Here is a 21,866-nt window from a genome sequence, read left to right as displayed (position 1 = left end):
TTAGTTCCTTTTAGGTTTCCAGTTGTATAAATCTTAAGCTTAGAAGGAGCTAGATATCCATAAAAATTATTGAGTAGAACTGAGTATATTTATTGCTTGTTAACTTTATTAATATTGTCTTCTGGAAAAGATGAACTAAATTTTTTTTGGCTGAGTTTATTTTTCCTAAAAAAATTTATTATGAAAGAGTTACAGAAACAGATGGAGAGGCAGAAATTTAGTTACTGATCCACTCCCCAGATGGCTATAACCCCAAAGCCAGGAGCTACATTTGTGACAGAGGTCCAACTTTTTGGGCCATTCTTTGTGGCTTTTCCCAGACCATCTGCAAGGAGCTGGACGGGAAGTGGAGAAAGCAGGACACTAACAGGTGTCCACATGTGATGCATGCATCACGTGTTTTAGCTTTGCCCAATTGAGTTATTCTTCACTTGATGCTTTGTTATTGTTTTTGTCATGTCCCTTAAAGTTAATATAATACAATAAGGTGATCTTAAATTCTTTGCACAATAAAGACACTACAAGTAAATAAACAAGGTGGAATTGATACAGCAGAGATGAACAAGATTCACACTGGACAGAAATTAGAGATTTGGGGTGACTCATTCCAGGGGAACATAGTGGACATGATTGGTAGTTGTCATGTATTTAAAGCTGTGTATTAAACAGACATAAAGAATCAAATATCTGATGGAGTATTATCTGTATTCTAGTATATTTACTGAAAATATTATGGAAGCTTTATTGTTTAATATGATTTTACTTGCATATTCTGTTGTGCTTGTCTAGATAAATAAAATGAAACCTTAAAAGATCTCCTGCAGAAATAAAACTCTAAGCTTCTACCAGTACTATCTTATATTTTCTAAGTTAGAAGAGTATTCTGTTGATGAAATATAACATACATAAATATTCCAAAAGATTTCCCTTCACCACTGGTGGAAAGCTTTACTTTAGGTAATTGCCAAAACTAAGACTTAAGAGATTACTGGAGTACAGCCACTAATTCCTCTAGCTTCCAAAATATCCTTTCTTTTACAAAAATCATAAAATATTATCGTTAAAAAACAAGATACAATGGTTTCTTTTTGAAGCCAGAGTTACAAAAAGAAACACCAAGAGAGAGACCATTCATCTATTGGACTCTTCACAAGTGGCCAGAATGAGCAGCGTAGGTAGGTGGGGGTCAGGAGCCAGGAGGTTCATCTGGTACACCACATGGGTAACAAGGGTCTACATGTGAAAGCCATCTCCCACTGCTTTTCCTGGGCACATCAGCAGGGACCTAGACTGGAAGTGTAGCAGCCAGGACACAAACGGGCACTCGTAAGTGACGTGAGCATCCAATGCGAAAACTGAACCCACTAAGGCATAATTTGGGTCCTCTTTGTGTACTGTAACTGGAAAAATATCTAAAGAAGTTGGAAATGAATGAAAACACAATGTCCCACAATTCCACTCTTGTTTGAAATAATTTCTACAAAGAATCAAATGACTGTCTCTAATAAGGACATAAACCTTTAGCATCAATAACATGGAAAACAAAGCAATTAAAAATGAAATTCTGAAAACAAATAATTAGATCTTGTTCTTAATAATCTCTATATATTTTATCTGAGTTGAACCAAATAATTTGGGGTTTCATTTGAAGGGAAATCAAACTGGCATCTGAAATTCTTTTTTTAAAGACTATTTATTTGAAATGCAGAGTTAGAGTGAGAGAGAGAGAGAGAGCGCGCGAAATTTTTCATATGCTCTTTCCTTCCCCAGACGGCCACAACAGCCAGAGCTAATCTCCCTTGTGGGTGGGGGGACTCAAAAACTTGGGTCATCTTCTGCTGGTTTCTCAGTCCATTAGCAGAGAGCTAGATCAGAGGTAGAGTGGCTAGGACTGGATATAGTTGTTGTAGGTAGTAGCTTTGTCTTGGTTCACAGTACATAAGATTCTAAACTAGTGGCAAGTATTGTGGTACACCATACCAGGTTGTCCCCTGTAACACTGGAGCACTGAATCCTGACTGCTCTGTTTCCATTCCAGCTCCCTGATAATCAACTTCGAAAAGCAGTGTTGACTGACCCAAGCACTTCGGACCCATACCATCCACGTAGGAGACCTAGATGGGGATTAAGCCTCCTAATTTGGGCCTATGGACTGGCCCAATGGAAAAAAGAGTTTCTCTATACTGTTGTCTCTCTGCTTCTTTCCCCTCTTCCTTTCTCTTTCCAAGCTTGTTCTCTTCCCTTTCCTTTCTCTGTAACAATGCTGTTCAAACAAGTAAGTGAATCATTCAAAAATCCATTCTAAAAAATTCTAAACTGCATCATGAAAAAGATTCATAGGTATTAAGTGTGAGGAATTCCTGAAGCTCCAAGAAAAAAAAAATTCTCAAAATTCATGCTAGTTTTAAAAAATGACATTTTCAGAAATGTTAACATCTCATAGTTAATCCCTAATGAAGTGAATATAACAACCAAGAATAAAACAGCTAGTGAATGTGAGCTAAAAATGAAACAATAAAGTCATACAATGATCAATGATTTGACCAAGAAATATAATGGGAGTTCTAATACATAAAACTACAAACACTGCATTGAAACATGATAAAATAAAACCTTGAGGTAGTTCAGTCATCTCACCCCTCAAACTAATAATCTCAGAATATTTTAAAAACTTATTAGTGAATTCCAAAGAGTATTTTGAATTCTATTTAAATGTTTTAATGACAAGTGGCTTATTATTTAACCAACTGTCACAAAAAAACCTTAATATTTTTTAAAAGATTTTTTGCTCACTTACTCTACAAAACTGCATTGACTGAAATCATACATTTTCTCAAGAATGACATTACAAGGGCTTTTTAATATAGCTTTATGAGTTTAATTAATTGTTTATAAGCTGGGAAAAATTATCTGCCTACAACTATCAAGAATTTATTTTGGGGAAAGAGCGTAAATCTCAAAAGATATAATTAACTAAATTTACTTTTAAATTATTTAAATCATTAGATTATTATCTAAATTAAATGAAAGCTTTTTTCAAAGCATGTTTTTACTAGCCTATACTTACATTTCTCTTAATTCCATATGAAAATATTAGAAACACTTGAATGCCCTATCTTCACAAAAAAAACCTCATTCTCAAAATGGTACAACTCTGGGCTGAAAATGGACAAAAGTGTTAAGGTTGGAGTTATATGATAGTTGCAGACTTGGGAAAAGGAATAGTAATAAGTGACTGGAATTAGAAACATCACTGAAAGAAAAAGTCAAGGTTACCAAAGGAAAATTCATATTGCAAGTCACCACATAATTACTGACAAGTTATGGTTTCACATTCTTTCACTTATAATATTTAATTTCTAATCAACAAATGGTAACATGCCTAAATTTATTTACATAAAGGATACTGAATGTCTTGCTACATTAAAAATTTAACTATGTCTTTAATTAAAAATTCTTCCTAGGAAACATTTAAATTTATAAGCTAAAAACTTCCTTATAATATATTTGAAATCCAGAATCTCTGTCCAATATGCATTTTACTGTCTGGGACCAGTACTGGAGTGCATCAGGTTAAACCACTGCCTTTAGATAGAACGGCCTACTCTATGTCATATCCAACTCCGTGCTCATGTGCCTGAGAATGTAGGAAACCATGGCCAAGTGCCTGGCTCCCTGTGTTTGACCCAGAAGAAGCTCATGGCTTTCTGGCTTTGGCTTGGCTCTAGCCCTTTTCCAGTCCCATGACCATTTGTGCAGCAAACGAGAAGATAGAGGATGTGTTTTCCTCGTGATCTAGAACTACTGAATTTCAAATTAAAAAAAAAAATCTTTTTAAAAAGAAATAATTCTACTGTCTTCATAATGCAGTCAAAACACTAAAAATCTATAGGGCTAACCGTGATTATTACCAAAACTACTAATTAATGCAATACTACATCTTGACGGAGAACATTCAAAATTACTTATAGATGACAAAATGATGACCTTATATCTTACAGAATTTTAAAAGGCTTGTTTATTTTTAGTGGAAAGGCAGAATTAGAGAGAGAGAGAGACAGAAAGATCTCTCATCCACTGGTTCACTCCTTAAATGACCATAATGACCGGAGCTAAGCTGATCCATAGCCAGGAGCCAAGAGCTACTTCTGGGTCTACCACCCAAGTACAGAGTCCCAACACTTTGGGCCATCCTCCATTGATTTCCCAGGCCATGTGCAGGCAGTTGGATGGCAGGTGGAGCAGCTGGAACACAAAATGGCACCCATATGGAATCCCAGCATGTACAGGGTACTTTAGCTACTAGGGTACCACACTGGGTTCTATTTTATAGAAATTTTTGTGGTTAGATCAGCCACAACACAACCTTAATGCTAATTTATCACCATGATGTGTGATTTCTTGGGCCATCATTTCCCAGTATATTCTCAGTAACACATTTATCAGAGATAGTTACTTTCTGATATCTTATAGATCAAAGTAGGAAAAATAAAACTTGTGGACATGAAAAGCAAGGATTCATTATAATTCAATCTGCAATTTAAAATTATCATCATGTTCCTGGAAAAACCAATGTAGAATGAACACAAGAGATAAATCACAGTTAAGGGTAAACCCAAATCAACTCAAGGATTTCCACTGGCAACCATTATGAAGTTACAGTGGAAAGATCTAACAATCACATCTTAAGTAACTATTAAAATGAACAAAAACTACTCAGCAAAACGCAAAAAAAAAAAAAAAAAAAAAAAGGAAAAAAGTAAGCCCTGTAATTGTTCAAATCTGTCCTCTGAAGAGATTTTCCAGGCTGCTGTAACAGGAAAGAAGAAAATACACAGAGTCAAGCAGTCAGTGAGGAGGCCAGGGAGCTAGCACAGGCAGAGTACTGGACAGGAAGGAGCTGCTTGGAGAGAACAGAGCTGCAAAGTGATGCTCTGCAGAACTTGGAGGGTATCCATTCAAGTGTGTGCAAGAGCTTCAGGAGGAAACAAGTGTACTAAAAGAACAAAAAACGCACAGGAAAGAATCAATAGACAAGAATATTAAAACAATTATTACAGTTATAGTCCATACACTAAAAGTGGCCAAGGATCACATGAGCCTGATAAATGTCCAGCAGAAGGAAAAAGGTTCCAAATGAAACTTGCAGAGATGAAGACTAGGATGTTACAGATTGAAATAAGACACCGGATAAGATGAACATGAGGTAAGATACTGCAAGAGAAATTATTAGAAAACTACAGAAGTCATCAAAAATCTAAATAGGAGAGTCTGGCATTATGGCAGGGTGAGTAAAGGCACTGCATATGATGCCAGCATCCTATGAATGCCAGTTTGAGTCCCAGCTATTTCACTTCTAATCCACCTCCCTGCTTATGCTCCTGGGAAAGCAGCAGAAGTTGACCCAAGCATATGGGCCACTGCTACACACGTGAGACACCCAGATGGAGAGCTGGGCTACTGGCTATGGCCTGGCCAGCAACTGGCATTGTGGTCATTTAGGGAGTGAATCCATACATGGAAAATTTTCCTTCTGACTCTCTCTTTGTAATGTTGTTTTCCAAATAAGCAAATAAATAAACAAACAAATTTTTTTTAAAAAAATTTAAAATGGAGAAAAAGAAAAAAATCGAAAAGAGTATAATCGAGCTACTGATCCATTTCAACTTGTTTAACATTAACTAGAAACCCCAAAAATAGCTGGAAATAGGGAGAGATGATTTGAATAAGATTTTCTAAACTGAAAACTAAAAGCCCAGAGATTGAAGGAATTCAACAAATCCAAAGGACAAGAAATACAAAACTGAACCATGGTGCATCATCATAAAATTTATTAAAATCATAGAAATTCTTAAGAGGAGCTGAGAGGAACAAAAGACATACTGGATGAGGAGCATCACTGAGAAGAATGACAGCGTATTAATTTCAATAACAATGTAAAATAGAAGAAATGGATTAAATCTGTGCCTCAGAATGAAAACAATGAAAAATAACCCCAGATGTGATGCATGAAAAATGACTTTCAGAGATGGGGATCAAAAAAATTGAACCCTATGATTTCAGCATATTACTACCTCAAGATTATTTCCAGACTAGGATGGTAAGAAAAGCAGAATAAAAAGTTAATTTGATTTTCACCTCCTTTCTTGATATAGAACTCCCCAGAATGGTCACTATCTTTCGGCATGCCAGTAACTTCAGTGAAGGCTGAATGGACCCTGTATTTTCAGGTTAGGGGATGGTCACTACAAAGACCAGGACTAGAGAGCTGGGACTTTCAGTCTCACCCTATTTCCACTTCTGACAAGGCGTGAGAGGTTGAAAGCTAATCCGGTCATCAACAATCATTGATTTAGATATCTGTGCCCATGTGAAGCCTCCACAAAACTTCCAAATAGGGTCTGCACAACTTGCTGACAGTTCAACATGTGTATGTTCCTGGAGGGTGGTAAACCTCAAGAGGACATGGAAGCTCTGTTCTTTTTCCTGCACACTCTGAATCTATTCATCTATCATCCTTATATTGACCTATAAACTGGCAAATGTGTTTCACTAAGTTCTATGAGCCACTTGAAGACACCAGTGGAGCCTGAGGACGTGATTATGTCAGCCCTGATTCATAACTGGCTGGTCAGAAACACATGTAAACAATGTGGGGTTTGCCTCTAAAGTGGGAGAATGGGAACTGTGAGCATATGAGGGATCTGGTAGTGTTCTTAGGTACAAAGTGAAAACTGAAATCAACTTGGTGGGGACATCTGATTGGTGTTCACCACTGCAGGGGTGCTCCGTTGCTGCTGAGTGGGGAGAAATACACATTTTGGGATTACAGAAGCATTCTGTGTAGATTGTTGTGGTGTGAGATCAGAATGAAAAATGCTTTTTCCCCCCCTTTTACTCAATTGTACTAGGAGGAAAACAACAATGAAGTGGAGTTTAGAATTCAGGAAATAAAACTGAGGGTTTGGACCAGTGCAGAGGCTCAACAGGCTAATTCTCCACTTGCAAGGGCCAGCATTCCATACGGGCACTGGTTGGAGTCCTGACTGCTCCACTTCCGATCTAGCCTCCTGCTTATGCCTTGGGAAGGCAATGGATGATAACCCAAAACCTCCACATGTGAGACCCAGAAGAAACACTTGGCTCCCAGCTTGATTGGCTCAGCTCTGGCCATTGTGGCCATTTGAGAAGTGAACCAAAGGATGGAAGATCTTTGTCTCTCCTTCTGTCAATCTGCCATGCAAATAAAAGTAAGTAAAACAAACAAACAAACAAAAACGAAAAGAAAAAACTGAGTGTTTGTGGGTGCCAGGGCAATTAGGACTCAGAGATCAAAGAATTTTTTACTCTGTATTTTCAGAGAGTTTGAAAGAGATCTGGAATTCTGCAGAGGGTCCTCCAAGAAGACTCACTAGGTCCAAGTTTCAAGAGGGTAAAGGATTAGAGGAAAGAGCAACTGGTGCTCACATGTACCTGGGATGATGCCTCTTCCTGTCAACGAAAACAGAAACTACCAGAGTCAGGGTTAGTGTGTAGTTTTTTAAACACTGGCTCTAAAGGTAATATGAAATGGAGAATTATTTGTCATGGGGGTTCTATCTTATATCTTGCAAGATGTATAGTAATTTCCCTGTCCTGTCCCATAACAATCATCTGAAGTCACCACAATCAGAAATGTCTCCAGAAATTGCCAAATGTTCCTAAGGGTAAAAATGTCATGATTTAAGGCTTCTACACTGACAAAGCACTGCAAGGATCCACCTAACAAACCATAAAAGCAAGATATGAAAGTACTTTCTTATGCTATGTAATTTTGTCAGGATAAAGTGCAAGAGAATATACAGTAGTACAAACTTATCCTGAACCTATAAGGGACAACAAGACTATAAGAATATAAACAGGCAGGAAAAGTACAACTGCTAACGAGGAGACCCTCAAACCAGTTTGAGAATTGGCATACACTTCTACGGCAAAATTAAAAAGGAGGTCATCAAAAGTTATTTTAACTGGGCTCTATGTGTACACAAGTTAAGTAAAAATAAGGAAAAAAGGTCCTAATACAATTCTCACAAACAAACAAACAAACAAACAAAAATCAGAAAAAAATTTGAAGCCTAAGGTAATGGGAAAAGTAGAGTGTAGCAGGGGCCGGCATTATGGTATAGTTGATTAAGCTGCTGGCTGTGACACGGGCATTCCACTTCAGCGTTTGTTCAAGTTCAGCATCTCACAACCTACTGATGTACTGGGAACGCAGTGAAAGATAGCCCAAGTGTTTGTTCTCCTGCTGCCCATGAGAATAACTCAAGATTCAGGCTCCTGGCTGTAGCCATTTAGGAAATGTCTAATGGGTGGAAGTTTTCTTTGTCTCTCTGAGTCTTTCAAATAAGTTAATTTAAAAAGAAGAAGAAGAAAGAAAACACAGGGTATCAATAAGCTATGAAAGAGAATTAACTAGCCTAAGGAGGCTCAAGTTACCTAAAGGGTAACTTTGCAAAAGAAATAAGGCCTGAAAGTATTTCAAACATAATAAATATTACAAACCCAAACATCTAATAAGAACCATCCAAGTACAAAAAAGATACAATATCTCAAATCACATCATTACCAAACTGATCAAAATTAGTAACATGTGAAAGTCAAAGAGACAGAGATTTCCACTCTCCAAATGGACACAACGTTTAAATCTGAGCCACGACAAAGCCAGGACCAAGAATTTCCTCCAGGTTTTCCACCTGGGAACTGGAACAGATGGACATGAACTGCTGCCCATAAAAGATACTGCATGTCACACAGGTGGCTGCTTTACCTGCTATAACACAATCCTGGCTCCAAACAGGAATCTTGAAAATAGCAAAGCTAGAGGGGAATAAAAACTAAGTATATAAAATGTGTTTTACTGGGTACTTTGTGTGGGACAGCATGTTGAGGTACCACCTGCCTTAGCAACACCATGTATTTAGAGTGCCAGCTTAAGTATCAGCTGTTCTACTTCTGTTCCAGCTCCCATGCTTACCTGCTTGGGAGAGCAGAAGATGGTCAATTAGTTGGGCCCTTGCCACTCACATGGGATATCAGGACAGAGCTGGCAGTTGCAGTAACTTGGGGAATAAACCAGTATTAAATGATTTCTATCTCCATGCTCTGTGCCATTCTGCATTCAAATAAAGACGAAAACCATGATGTACCCGAATTATGTTTTTAACCTTGTCATCAAGAACAAAGTGATAATTTGGACCTGGATGGAATTCCTGACTCCTGTCCTTACACTCATCCAATCATGGCTATTGTGGGCATTCGGGGAGTGAACCAGCATCTGAAAGACATCTATCTTTGTTATTCTACCTCTCAAAATAATAAAGAGAAAAGAACATACGAAAAGAACAAAAAATAAGACAGTGGAAAAATATCTTTCTTATAAAAAAACAACTTCCAAGCTAGAACTACATGGCAGAAGAAATATTTCAGAAATGAAGGTGAATCAAAGATGTTTTCAAAACATATGAAAGCTTAAAGAATCTATCACTAGCAGATCCAAACATAAGACATGTTAAAGAATGCCCTTTAGCAGAAGGAAACTGATACCAGATGGAATTCTGGGCCTAAGCAAAAGGAATGAAGTATACTGGAAAAGAAAATTACCTGAGAAAATACATGCTTTCTTGCTTTTATTATGGAAGTCACTTGGCAATTTAAACAAAAACAATAACCATGTTTACAGTGTTTTTAACACATGAGCTATTCTGTTGTATGCTTTGTGAATTTTGTAAAAAAGCCGTTTTTAAATGTACACAATGAAAAACCTAAAAGGTAAACTATGGTAATATATTTTCACTGTCTAATATATATTAAGACAGTGCTTTGGAATGGCTGTATTCCATATCACTGAGACTAGGGTTAAGTGTAAGAGCTGCTCCCAATTCCAGCTTCCAGCAAATATATACCCTGGGACGTAGCAGGTAGTAGATCAAGAAGTAGGGTCTATTCCCATTAAATTGGAAACTTAGATTTCACATTCAGTCCTGTCCATCCTGGACCGTAGTGAGCATTTGGGAATGAATCAGCAGAGTGGCCAAGTGTCTATTGCTCCCTGACCGTCTTCCCCCAGGCCCACCCAAAAGCAACAACACAGTCATAAGGGCTAAGAAAGATGAAACGCAAGTCAATTATTATTATATAAAGATCTTACATTTATTTGAAATCATATAATATTACTTGAAGGCAAATTGTGATGAGTGAAAGAAATACACTACAGCCTATTGCACAAGAAAGCACTAGATTAACACAAAAGAGGGCAAGACAAAGAAAAAAGAGGAAAAAGAACAGATGGGACAAACAGGAAGCAAATACTAAGATGATGACTCAAATTTAACCAAATAGGCAGCTGCATTAAGTGGAAACAAGTATAAACAGTCAAATGAAAAAGGCAGACATTGTCATTTTGTAGTGAAATATAACAAAAGACAAGCAGGTTAGTACTGAAAGAAAGGAAAAGATTCCATAGTACCAATAACCAAAACATGACTTCACTGGCTGTTTTAATATCAGACACAGTAAACATTTAGAATACAGTATATTCTCTGGGACACATTAACAAATGGTTCAAAGAATCCTATACTTTATATACACACAATAACAGAATTTAAATCTTAATGAAATAAAATTTCAGAAGAATATACAAATACGCAATTATAGAAAAAAGAAAATCTCAGGAAAATTGCAATTAAAGTATCGGGGCATTTAAAATCCACTAGTCAAAGTACTTGTAAAAAGCGAAACAAAATTTTGCAACCTGGGTAAAAATAAAAACATGAGGACTGGCGCCATAGGTTCAGCTTCCACTTGTGGCCAGCATCCAATATGGGTGCCATTTTGAATCTTGGCTGTTCTATTTCTGATCTGACTCTCCATGCCTGGGAAAGCAGTGAAAGATAGCCCAAGTCATACATGCCAGACCCAAAAGAAGCTCTAGGCTCCTAGTTGTACTCATCTGGGGAGTGAATCTGCAGATAGAACATCTCTATCTCTTGCTTTTTCTCTCTGTGTAAATCTGCCTTTCAAATAAAATGGATCTTTAAAAATTTATTAAAAAATGAAAACATGAAATATCAAAATCTTTGAGATACAGCTATATCAATACTCAGAAATTAACAGCACTAAGCAGTTTTCTTATGGCATACTGGGTAAAGCTGCCAAAGCTGCCACCTGTGGATTGGCATCCCAAATGGGTACCAGCTTGAATCTCGACTCCCCTATTTCCAATTCACTCTAGCAGATTACTTGGGAAAACAGTGGAGGGCCATCCCAGCTGCATCTTGGGGGAGCTTGGGAAGAAATTCCGAGCTCCTGGCTATCTACCAGTTCTGGTCACTGTGGTCATTTGGAGAATAGATGGAGCACACCTGATTCTCTCTGTCACTCCCGACACCTCTCTAACTGTGCTTTTTAAATAAATAAGTCAATCTTATAAAAAATAAAAAGGAAATACTAAGGAACAGAAACAAAAAATATACCTGACCTTAGATTTCCTAAAAAATCTAAGAAAATGTGCTCTAAGTCTAAAAGACAATGTATAAAATATTTGTTATACAAAATATAAACCAAACAAGTGGTCATCGTTTTATATTTTTATAAGAGCAATAGGACACAAATAAAAATTCAAGAAGGGAGGTGATGAGTCCTTCCTGTTTAAAAAATTATGGTAATTCAAAGCAAGTAATCAATGGATAATCAATATAAACTATAAAGAAAGGTGACAGGTGTGATAAAATAATTGCTAGAAGAAAGCATTCCTCATTTACATATAAAATTAAGACTATATGAAATACAATTATAGAACATGCATACTGTAAAAAATACAGTGGTAATTTACCAATACCAAAAAGCATGATGAAACATTAAGTATTACTTCTCTCAAATTTTGTATCAGAGCTTGGAAAGGTTCATAGTTGAGAAAATTAAATGGCTCCAATATCCTAATGTGTTTTCCTAAGACTTTCCTAAATGTCAGTCTAAGAATTCTAACTTACGAAACATCGTTTTTTAGACAGAAGGAAGATATAAGCCAATCTAATTCTAAGGTAAGAACATCTACGAATGACATTTTCAAGACATAACTAGTCACCATCACCAGTAGTTTCTACTCACTTGCTAAAAAAGAATTTGACACACTAGTCTAAATACGGAAAAAAACTAAGTTTACAAAGCATAAATGACATACTTGCTTCAAAAGACTAAAAACAAAACAAACTTTAGCACTTTCTTTAACATAAGGGTCATATTCTATCTCAGCTTTCTGTTGAGAAATACATTGCTCTATGTATTCATCGTGAAAAAACTGATACAATGTTTTCAATTTTCCTAATGGTGATGAATATTGGTAGCCCTGGGAAAAAACAGAGTTGAGTGTGTAAAGCTGGTTTATTATATATAACAGAAGTCTTAATTATGCACTTTGCTTCATTAGATCAAGAGTTTTTTTAGAAGTAGAATTTCCAAGACCTCATCTTGTTTGCGGGAATAACATTAAACTTCACAAAAAGAGTCACAAATTTTAATGATTAAGAATTATACTCTTAGTGGTTAGCCAAATAATTGCTGCACATAAACTGAGCATAGAGCCTATAGGAATCCAACATGAATTTACTATTTTTAGAGCTGTTCTGAAATGATCCAAGCACTGAGCACAGTATAGACTGACTTGGCAGTGTAAAGAAGCATTCTTCTTATACAATTGCCAAAATAAGCAAAGAGCTCTCAGTCATTATCAGAGATATCAACTGGAAAAAATTTTGTTATTCCTTCTGGATGAATACACAACACCAGTCTCAAATTAACCAAATTTCCTTATTGATCTGATCAAAATCAATCACTCTTCTCTACACAAAATTGACTTTCAAATATTCAATCCAGTAATAAAAATTCAATGTACTAAATTTGAACAGATGAGTTGCGGTATTTAATTAATATAATCATCAGTTATTTGGAAGTTAGAGCTTTTGTTCCATAACAATTCCACTGACCCAGAGATGGTTTTCATACTATAAAATCATTAAGTTTGTGAAATCTGTTTCAGGTAGACTCGTAATTCAGGATTAAATTACTTTATGCTCAAGTACAGATAACTTTAACCATCAAGTTAAAATTCTTTTTTATCACAACATATCTCTCACAGTTAACATAAAAAATATCCTTAAATCACACCAAATGTTAAACCATGTGCTCCTTGAAAATCAGACACTCAAACTTAAGATGGTTTGAAACAGTACATAAATTCCCCTGCATAAACACATTTCAGAAATTGCACTACACCAAGGCTTTAATGAAAAATGCATCCACACTGAAAAATAAAATGGAAAGAACATAAAGTAAAAAATTTTAATTCTTAAACATGTTTTTCTCAAATACTCATAGAAAACATAGCCTAGTTTTCCATCATATAATCTTCTCATTGGAAGCACTTACTTGGCAGTAATAAAGTGGGCATGAGATTTGCTTTACAGAGGAATCAATAACAGTGTTGTAAAGCCTACAGCAGTGTGCATGAACAGCCTGTAGCGGACATTAACACAGCTGAAGAAAATAATTATATTTTCAATAAATATGTTTCTACTGAATAATCAATTTTTACATGTCTTACCAGCTGTTTCACACAGCCCAGGTAGTGGAATGGAAGCAGCTGTTACACCAAAACCACATATTATATGCATATGAGGAACTTTCAATTTTTCATAGGTATCTACTTATTTGTGAGCAGCCCACATTTAAATCTTATTAAATAAAAACAAGGTAATCATGAGGTGATTAATTAAGGGCAATTTTTAGTACAGTCCTATTTTAGAAAAGAATTCTTAACCAATTATTTTTATGTCAGAAGACTTAATAATTCAAATTACATGCTGCCCTTATTTGCAGATTTAAGAGATTTGTCATGATCAATGTTTCTGAAATATTAAATTAAAAGGTGTCATGGTAATTACTATGGAATAAATAGCAATTAAGATTTCTTTTAGGCAAATAAAGCTCAAACAGTTTGCAGTGAATATTTAAACTACTAATATTTTTTTCACACAATGCATGTATCATTCACAATGCTGCCTAAAAATTATTTTAAAAATAGTAAGAAACTGATTCAATGGCACAGAATTCTGTGCATGGCTGAGAAGCACAAATGTAGAATCTCCAAAGATGATGAGTTGAAGGTAGCTAACACAAAGTTTTATTCACCTAGAAATGACATTTCTGCTCAATATTAACAATAGTGAATCTAATATGCTTTGAAATGGGTAAATGACTCACAGTGTAAATAAAAGACAATTATTTAAAAACATTTAGCAGCCAACAATTAAAATCTATTAAATACTTACTGCTATATAACAAACTCTTGCTTTTTCTACCAACATCCAGTTTTTCTCCAAATCAAGATGTTTTTCCTTTTTATAACAATTGGCAGCAGCAAGGTTAGCTATAAGGGACCTAAACCAAAGAAAAGAGTTTACTTATATTTTAGCTGTCATATACTTCTCATGATATGCTTTTTGTAACTTTTCATTTATAGTTAAATTTTAATTTTTCAAAACTGATTTTAATGATATTTTAAGAAATACAAATAACATTAATTTTGCTTTGAGAACTTTCCATATTTGAAAGAACAGCTGGTATTTGGCATTTGGAATGTGAATTTTATTTTAAGATTAAATAAAATCATCTATTATATTTTAGTAGTTCAAAATAAAGAAATAAAACTACCAAGTAATTCTAAAGCAGGAAATCAAGGCACATGAACATTCCTTGTTTTTTTTACAATGGAAAAATGTAAAAATAAGTATCAACATACTCTAATTGATTATTTAATGTTTTAAAAGTCAAGTATGAGAGTAATTTTACAAAACACACATATAAATGTAGACCACATTTACTACGAAGAGTTAATTTGCAAGTTATTACATTTTAAGGACTGGAATCAATTAGCTATTAGTTTCTATAGCTGAAAACTCCCTGGGCTGGTAGCTGTAGGAAACTTTGCTCAAAATTCTGTTAAAAGTAGCATATACATTATTTCAACACATTCTAACACCAAACTTAATAATCATTTACATTTTCTATAAATTTGTAAAACACTCTTATTCCTCATTTTGACTTAATTTATAAAACTACCAATTTTAAATTTTTCTAGCAGAAAGGTAACAGTTATGGTTTTGAGATGTTGCTAATGTTTAGTTCCTCTGTTAAAAAGGAAGAGAATATTTAAAAAAATTATTTACATATATGTCAATTTGCCAGTAAATGATATATCCACATATGCTCAATTAAAGAAAAATACAGAGTCACAGGTATAATACATTCATAAGTTAAATAAGTACAGTATAAACTTCAGAAAACTCAGTTCTCATTTATAAAAATATTTGAGTAATCATGATCTCAGGAAAATTTTGGGAGAAATAGCTGCTACATAAAAGTTAATACTTCTGGTATTGTCAAAACTTTATTTTCAATTTTAATTAGTTATCAGTTTATTTGAAGTAGAGAGATGTGAGACCTTTGACATGCTGTCTTACTCCCCAACTAGCCCCAACTGTCAGAGCTGTGCCAGGCCAAAGCCAGGAGCTTAACTCAGCAAGGAATTTAACCCAGATCTTCTGCATGGGTGTCAGGAACTCGGCACCTGAGCCATCACCTGCTGCCTGAAGGGTGCACATCAGAAGGAAACAATGATCACATTCACGTTTCCCTAACCCTGGAACCTTACCACCCCAATCAACTATGTAAATAACATGTAAAATAATAGAGAGAGAAAGAGGAAGGGAGAAAGGGCAGGAGGGAGGGGAAGAAAACGAGATCAGGATACAGAAGAGTAAAGGACTTGAACCAAGCACTCTAACATAGTATGCCTATTGGCTTTTCTAAGTGTCTACCCATTTTTTAAAGAGATTTATTTATTCATATTTGAAAGGTAAATTTGACAGAGAGAGGAGACACCTAGTTCTTCCATTGGCTGGTTCATTTCCCCCTTTTAAAAGGCTGAGAGCCAGAGAGGCACTGATCTGAAGCTGGGAGCCAAGAGCCTCTCTGTGTTTCCCACGTAGGTGCAGGGTCCCAAGGACCTGGGCCATCCTCTGCTGCATTCTCAGGACATAAACCGAGAGCTGGATAGGATGTGGAGCAGCCAACGCTAGAACCAGTGTTCATATGGTATGCTAGCACCATAAGTGGAGAATTAGCCAGAATGCCACTGCATAGAATCCTACTCACTTCATTCTACAAATAGCTTTCTTTTCCCTACTGTTGATAGTAAACTACAGCTTATTTAACAATAAAAACCATAGATATTCCCACCATCCCAGTATACCTAATTCTGAGTTTGAAGATTAGTATCTTGGATCAAGAAAAATATTGCATTATAACCAAACATCTTGATTTTGGGTTCAGATGATGGGAGGAAAGGTTAATAGCTCCTAACTAAAACAATGTTTCCAACTGTACTAGGTTTCAGAATTCAGACAATGAGTTGAGAGTTACTCTGCAGTTTCTAACTTGCAGTGTCATCTGAACAATGCTGATCACTAAATTAATAATTTTAGTATAAAATTATGCCTGTAACATCAGGGATCCATAGTATTACCTGAAACATTCTTTAGCAATTTAGCATACCAAAACAATGTGGCAATTTTACTCTAGCCTGAGTGGTGTTCTACACAAAACTTGAGCCATGCTTTGTTAATGGGAAAAATTCAGAAATGCAAATTAAAATAAGTTTTTTTTAAAAAAAATATATTTATTTATTTATTTATTGGAATGTCAGATTCACAGAGAGATTAAGTGACAGAGAGAAATATCTTCCATTCAATGGTTCACTCCCCAAGTGGCTGCAATGACTGGAGCTGAACCAACCCGAAGCCAGGAGCCAGAAGCCCCCTCTAGGTCTTCCAGGTGGGTGAAGGGTCCCAAGGCCAAGGGCCATCCTCGACTCTCCCAGGCTAGAAGCAGGGAGTAGATGGGAAGCAGGGCCACCATGATTAGAACCGGCGCCCATATGGGATCCCGGCACATGCAAGGTGAGGCCCTTTGCTGCTAAACTATTGTGCTGGGCACAGATTTTAAAAAGTTTTAAGAAAATTGAAAGACAAAGACCTCAACCAGCAATTGTCAAAATTTGAATAATGAGTGGTTTTATTTATTGTAATGTTAAAATCATAAAATTTGCCTACACAAAAAATTGAGGTTAAAGGAAAATCTGAAAATGATTTTGATACAGTAATAATTTTTTGCTATACTTTTTAAGTTTCACAAGACAACAAAACTAACTAAATTTCATTTAGTAAAACTGGTGACACTATTTGGCTTGAAAATTTCTGGTAAAATAATGCAATCATTTGGTCTCTGCAGTTTGCTGAAATTCTGAGGGAAAAGTAACAATGAAGACCGTTGATATTGATACTATTATTATTATTATAAATAACTTCTATACGGGTGAGAAATTCAGCATATGTAAATTTCCAAACCAATTCTGAAACATATTTCTGTCCTCTCCAAATAATTGAAGAGCAATGATATTTTACTAAATGAATGTCAAATGTTAATAATAGTGACCTACTCAACTTTGCATTTCCTATAGAATAAATACTATTTCAAAGCACACAAAACTCCCAACAGAAATAATTCAATCAATCCTTTGGATTAAAAAATATTCCTAGTGTACCAGCCAATATCTTCTTTGAAATGTATTGCGTGTTATTTGTTTGTGGTACATTAACATAGACAGTAATGCAGGGATGTTCGTATCCAAATCGCTGCCACTAACTATGGAGATCTTCCCAGCTCCCTGGAGGGACTCTTCCACATCACAGTGCTCATGAATACTGGGGACAGTCACTTTCTATTATTTTTCTTTTTGATGGACACTAACAAGTCTAGCCAGATGACCTTCTTGCTGTGACTCCCCTGACTTTTCACACCCTTCTCCAATCACATTCTGAGTAAGTAGATACTTTTTGCACAACAAGATTATAACTATATTCAGATCAAGGTGTGTCTGTATTGTATCAATGCTGAAAAATTGAACATATGAGAGAAATCAACTCTTGATCTTTGTGTTTCTAAATATTTTGCCAATTCTTCATTTACTGATCTAATTAATGTTTTGGAATTAGTTTGAGTATATCTTATTTATGAAAATAATATCTGCCCAATAACCTTGTCTAGTGGTGTCATCAATACAGCCATAAGGTTTTGCTTCTTCTACAATGCATTATCCAGATGCTGAATTCCCAGTTGATAGCATCATGAGTTGCTTCCATCCATTACAGTCTGAGACTGAGTTGGGGGCCCCTGGACCACATTCTCTGTTCTAATGTCTTTGCCTTTTAAACCAATATTCCATTCTCTGGATGTGATAAAAAGAACAGTCTTTTGAATCCTATTTTGGAAACAAGCTAATTACAGCAAATTATGAAAAAAAATTATTCTTTTCTGATCATAATTACAAGAACTTTCATTCGGATGTGCCTAATAAATTCAACAGCAGGTTCAACCAAAGTAAATTTTAAATCAAAAAAGGGAGCAATCTGTGTAAGTTAGAAGGGTTGTTGAACACTGAAAGTGATTATAAACATGGAGTACAAATTCCAAACTCAAGTTATAATTCAAACTTCACCACTGTGACTATCTAATTAACAGAGTGTTGTTTCTGGAATCACACTGACCTGTTGTCACCAGTGATGCATGCAGCACAAGTGCCTGTTGGCTGCTCACTCTGCTCGTAGTAATGAGCATCCACATGGGCTTCGGCAGCTTTCCTCTTCAGGATCTCCCCGAACTTATCGACCCCAATGCATCCGAAAAACGTAGCTGCCTTGTGCGGCTGCTGAATCATCCACTGAAAAATAGGAACATAAATTATTTCATGGGTCATAAAATGGTACACATCATCCAGAATTCTGCCATGGATAGTGTCACAAAAAGGATGCCTTGCAAGCAACCACAGTTGCTATGAATAGAATGTCATTCTGTCATAGCATTTATGATAATAAGATTGATATTTACAATCACATACAATCTTCTACTGCATTTCAGAGAGAAAAAGCGCATATAGGTTAAGGATTCAGGAGGAAAAGTAACACAGGTTTGGAGTAAAATGCTGGCTTCAGTTGGGAAAATGATACTGGCTCCCAGTTTAAATATTACGATGATACCATAAAAAGTTCAGAATATCTTAAAAACTTGATTTTGAAATCTAACTTCTGCCAATTGTTTAAGGAGTAAGAACATGTAATTTGAAATGTCTATGCCTCATCTTTAAACAGAGGTTTATACTTATAAATATAGATCTAATGTTAATAATTTTAAACGGAACAATAAAAGGATGTACATTCCTTATTGACCATAGTATCTAGCATATAAACAATAGAGGTTAATTGTATTTTTCACTGTTTGAAACTTTTATTGCTGTACTTGTTGTAGTAATTAATAAAGTTGATATGCTCAAGTGCAATAGAGTATTTTTAAAATTAAGTAGTGTTCAAATTCTAACTACAATTCTCATGTTTCACTCAAATGAATTTCAGAAGCAAATATCCTTGAAATGCATTCTTTTTGCCGAGTTGAACAACTCAATTTCATAACAGGTCCAAATTCTTCATAGGTTCAACACTTAAAAGCAATTCTGATTGTGTCACTTATTTTGTTTCAACTACTTAACACCTAGCAAATTCAAAGTCAAATGACAAAGAGATAGATCTAGCAAAATCACCTTTGAGACTTTCTGAGTATAAAAGAAATGAACTTACACAAAATGGTAAATGAACAGAAAGAAAACAGGAGTCAGATCTGGGGTCACCTCAAATGAGGTTTCATTGGAGACCCTCGTAACTGGGCCACTGAACTCAGAATACAATCATGGGGGAAAAATCACCAGATTTGTGGTCTGAACGTGGAGTGTATGAGTCAGAATCCTCCTTAGTTTTTTTTTATTTAATTGTTGTTTGTTTGTTTAAGATTTATCTTATTTTATTGGAAAGTCAGATTTACAGAGAGGAAGAGAGGCAGAGAGGAAGATCTTCCATTAACTGATTCACTCTCCAACTGCCCTCAACGGCTGGAGCTGAGCTGATCTGAACCCAGGAACCAGGAGCTCCTTCCAGATCTTCCATGTGGGTGCAGGGTTCCAAGGGTTTGGACCATCATCAACTGCATTCTCAGGCCACAAGCAGGGAATTGGATGGGAAGTAGGGCCTCCAGGATCAGAACAGGCACCCATATGGGGTCCCGGCGCTTATAAGGCGTGGACTTAAAGACAGTAGGCTTTGGTGCTGAAGATGTTGAAGATGGTACAGTGGACAGCATGCCCAGATGAACATGGGGGATATGGTAGTTCATTGGATATGGCCTGTAGAGGACATCTAGTACCATAGCAGAGCACTGATGGCAGAACAAATTGGACAACTCTTCCAGCCAAGCCTTGACAGCAAGTGCCTGGAGATGCTAGGGTGGACTATGTCAGCCAACAGACCTTGAAAGAATTTCCTCAACCTTGGAACAACATAATCAACAGCATCTCAGAACTACTGAAACCATTCAAGCAGTGTCCTCGGAACATGCGCCACATTTGCAACCCTGGGATGACATCACGTCTGTGCCCCAGTTCCCAAGTACTGAGGCAGGTAGGATGCTGGGTATGGTGTCTCCCCTTCCCTCCCCTGTTCCCCTGGATACAGGAAGAAAAAAAGGAGATTGGAGACAGCTGTATAATTGTCTTTTCCCTATTCCTTGATGTTTTCCACTCTAATCAGTGGTCTACGTGGGTAGACATCTTTCTCAATTTTGTAAACATGGTCAAAAATACAATTTAAAAAATAAGAGTATCTGCATATGTGATAAAGTTCCAGATAAATATAGTTCAACTAGTTTTTCATGCTAGTTTTTCTACTAATACCTCTAACAAATATGGTTTCTTTGTAAAATAAAATTAAAAAGAAAAAACAAAGAAGGAACAAAGAGAAAAGTGTAGGAATATGATACAGTAACTATCATTTCTACTGAGGTATATCTACTGTAAACTCATGTCAACAAACATAAAACAACACAAATAAAAATATTCTGTCACCATGTGCACATGGAGGATATGGCAGTCTATCGGAACATGCAGAGGATCCCTGGCACCAAAACAGAGGACAGAATCAACTACCCCAGCCATATGTAGGCAGTGAAAAACAGGACAAACGGAGACTCTAAGATGGACCATGCCAACCAGTGGATTCTGCAGCAACTTCCTTGTGCTTGGTATGGTGAGAGTGGCAGCAATTCATAACCACTGAACTATCAAAACCACTTGAGTAAGACCCTCAGAGCATGCCGCACATCAGGGACCTAGGATGGGTTGGGAGGTTGAGTGGGGCTTCTCCCTTTATCACCCTCTTTACCCCAGAAACAGAAAAAAATGTGGAAATAACAGTCTTACCCACTTTCCTGTAGCCCTTGAACCTCTGTGCCCTAATTAACTATGTAAAGATTGTAAAAAAAAAATTTTGTAAGTATTCTGTTGTAACCAGAGCATTGTAATATGAAAGTGCTTTTGTAAAATTAACCTATTTAAAAGACAAAATGGACCCAAAGGGGAGCATTCATGATAGCAGCAATTTTATTATAGTATATATGTTATATTATTACAATTGTATTTTATTACTGCTGTAGGTAATCTCTTATGTGCCTGATTTATAAATCAAACTTGATAATACATAAAGGAGCCACCAGACAACGGCAAAAGCATCTGGGTCTCTGACACCCACATGGGAGACCAAGACGGAGTTCTAGGCTCCCGAACTTGGCTCAGCCATGGCCACCAAGGCCACTTGAGAAGTGATCTCTTTTTC

General features: G+C 36.1%; 1 protein-coding gene across 5 annotated transcripts in view; it reads right to left on the bottom strand.

Annotated features, from left to right (window-relative positions):
- ADK (adenosine kinase) overlaps positions 1 to 21,866 on the bottom strand; it is a 440,503-nt gene that overhangs the window by 224,372 nt on the left and 194,265 nt on the right. For all 5 annotated transcript variants that reach the window (XM_040975998.1, XM_040975994.1, XM_040975995.1 and 2 more), the window contains 2 exons: positions 18,702 to 18,874; positions 14,367 to 14,475 (listed from right to left, as the gene is read on the bottom strand). In XM_040975998.1, the coding sequence (XP_040831932.1) occupies positions 14,367 to 14,475; positions 18,702 to 18,874 (282 nt within the window). The remainder of the gene's footprint in view (positions 1 to 14,366; positions 14,476 to 18,701; positions 18,875 to 21,866) is intronic.

Source organism: Ochotona curzoniae, unplaced genomic scaffold (assembly GCF_017591425.1).
Source record: "Ochotona curzoniae isolate NIBS_2020 unplaced genomic scaffold, NIBS_Ocur_1.0 contig_2692, whole genome shotgun sequence".
Lineage (NCBI taxonomy): Eukaryota > Metazoa > Chordata > Mammalia > Lagomorpha > Ochotonidae > Ochotona > Ochotona curzoniae.
The sequence above is the reverse complement of the archived record's forward strand: the minus strand, read 5'-3'. Positions and strand labels throughout refer to the sequence as shown.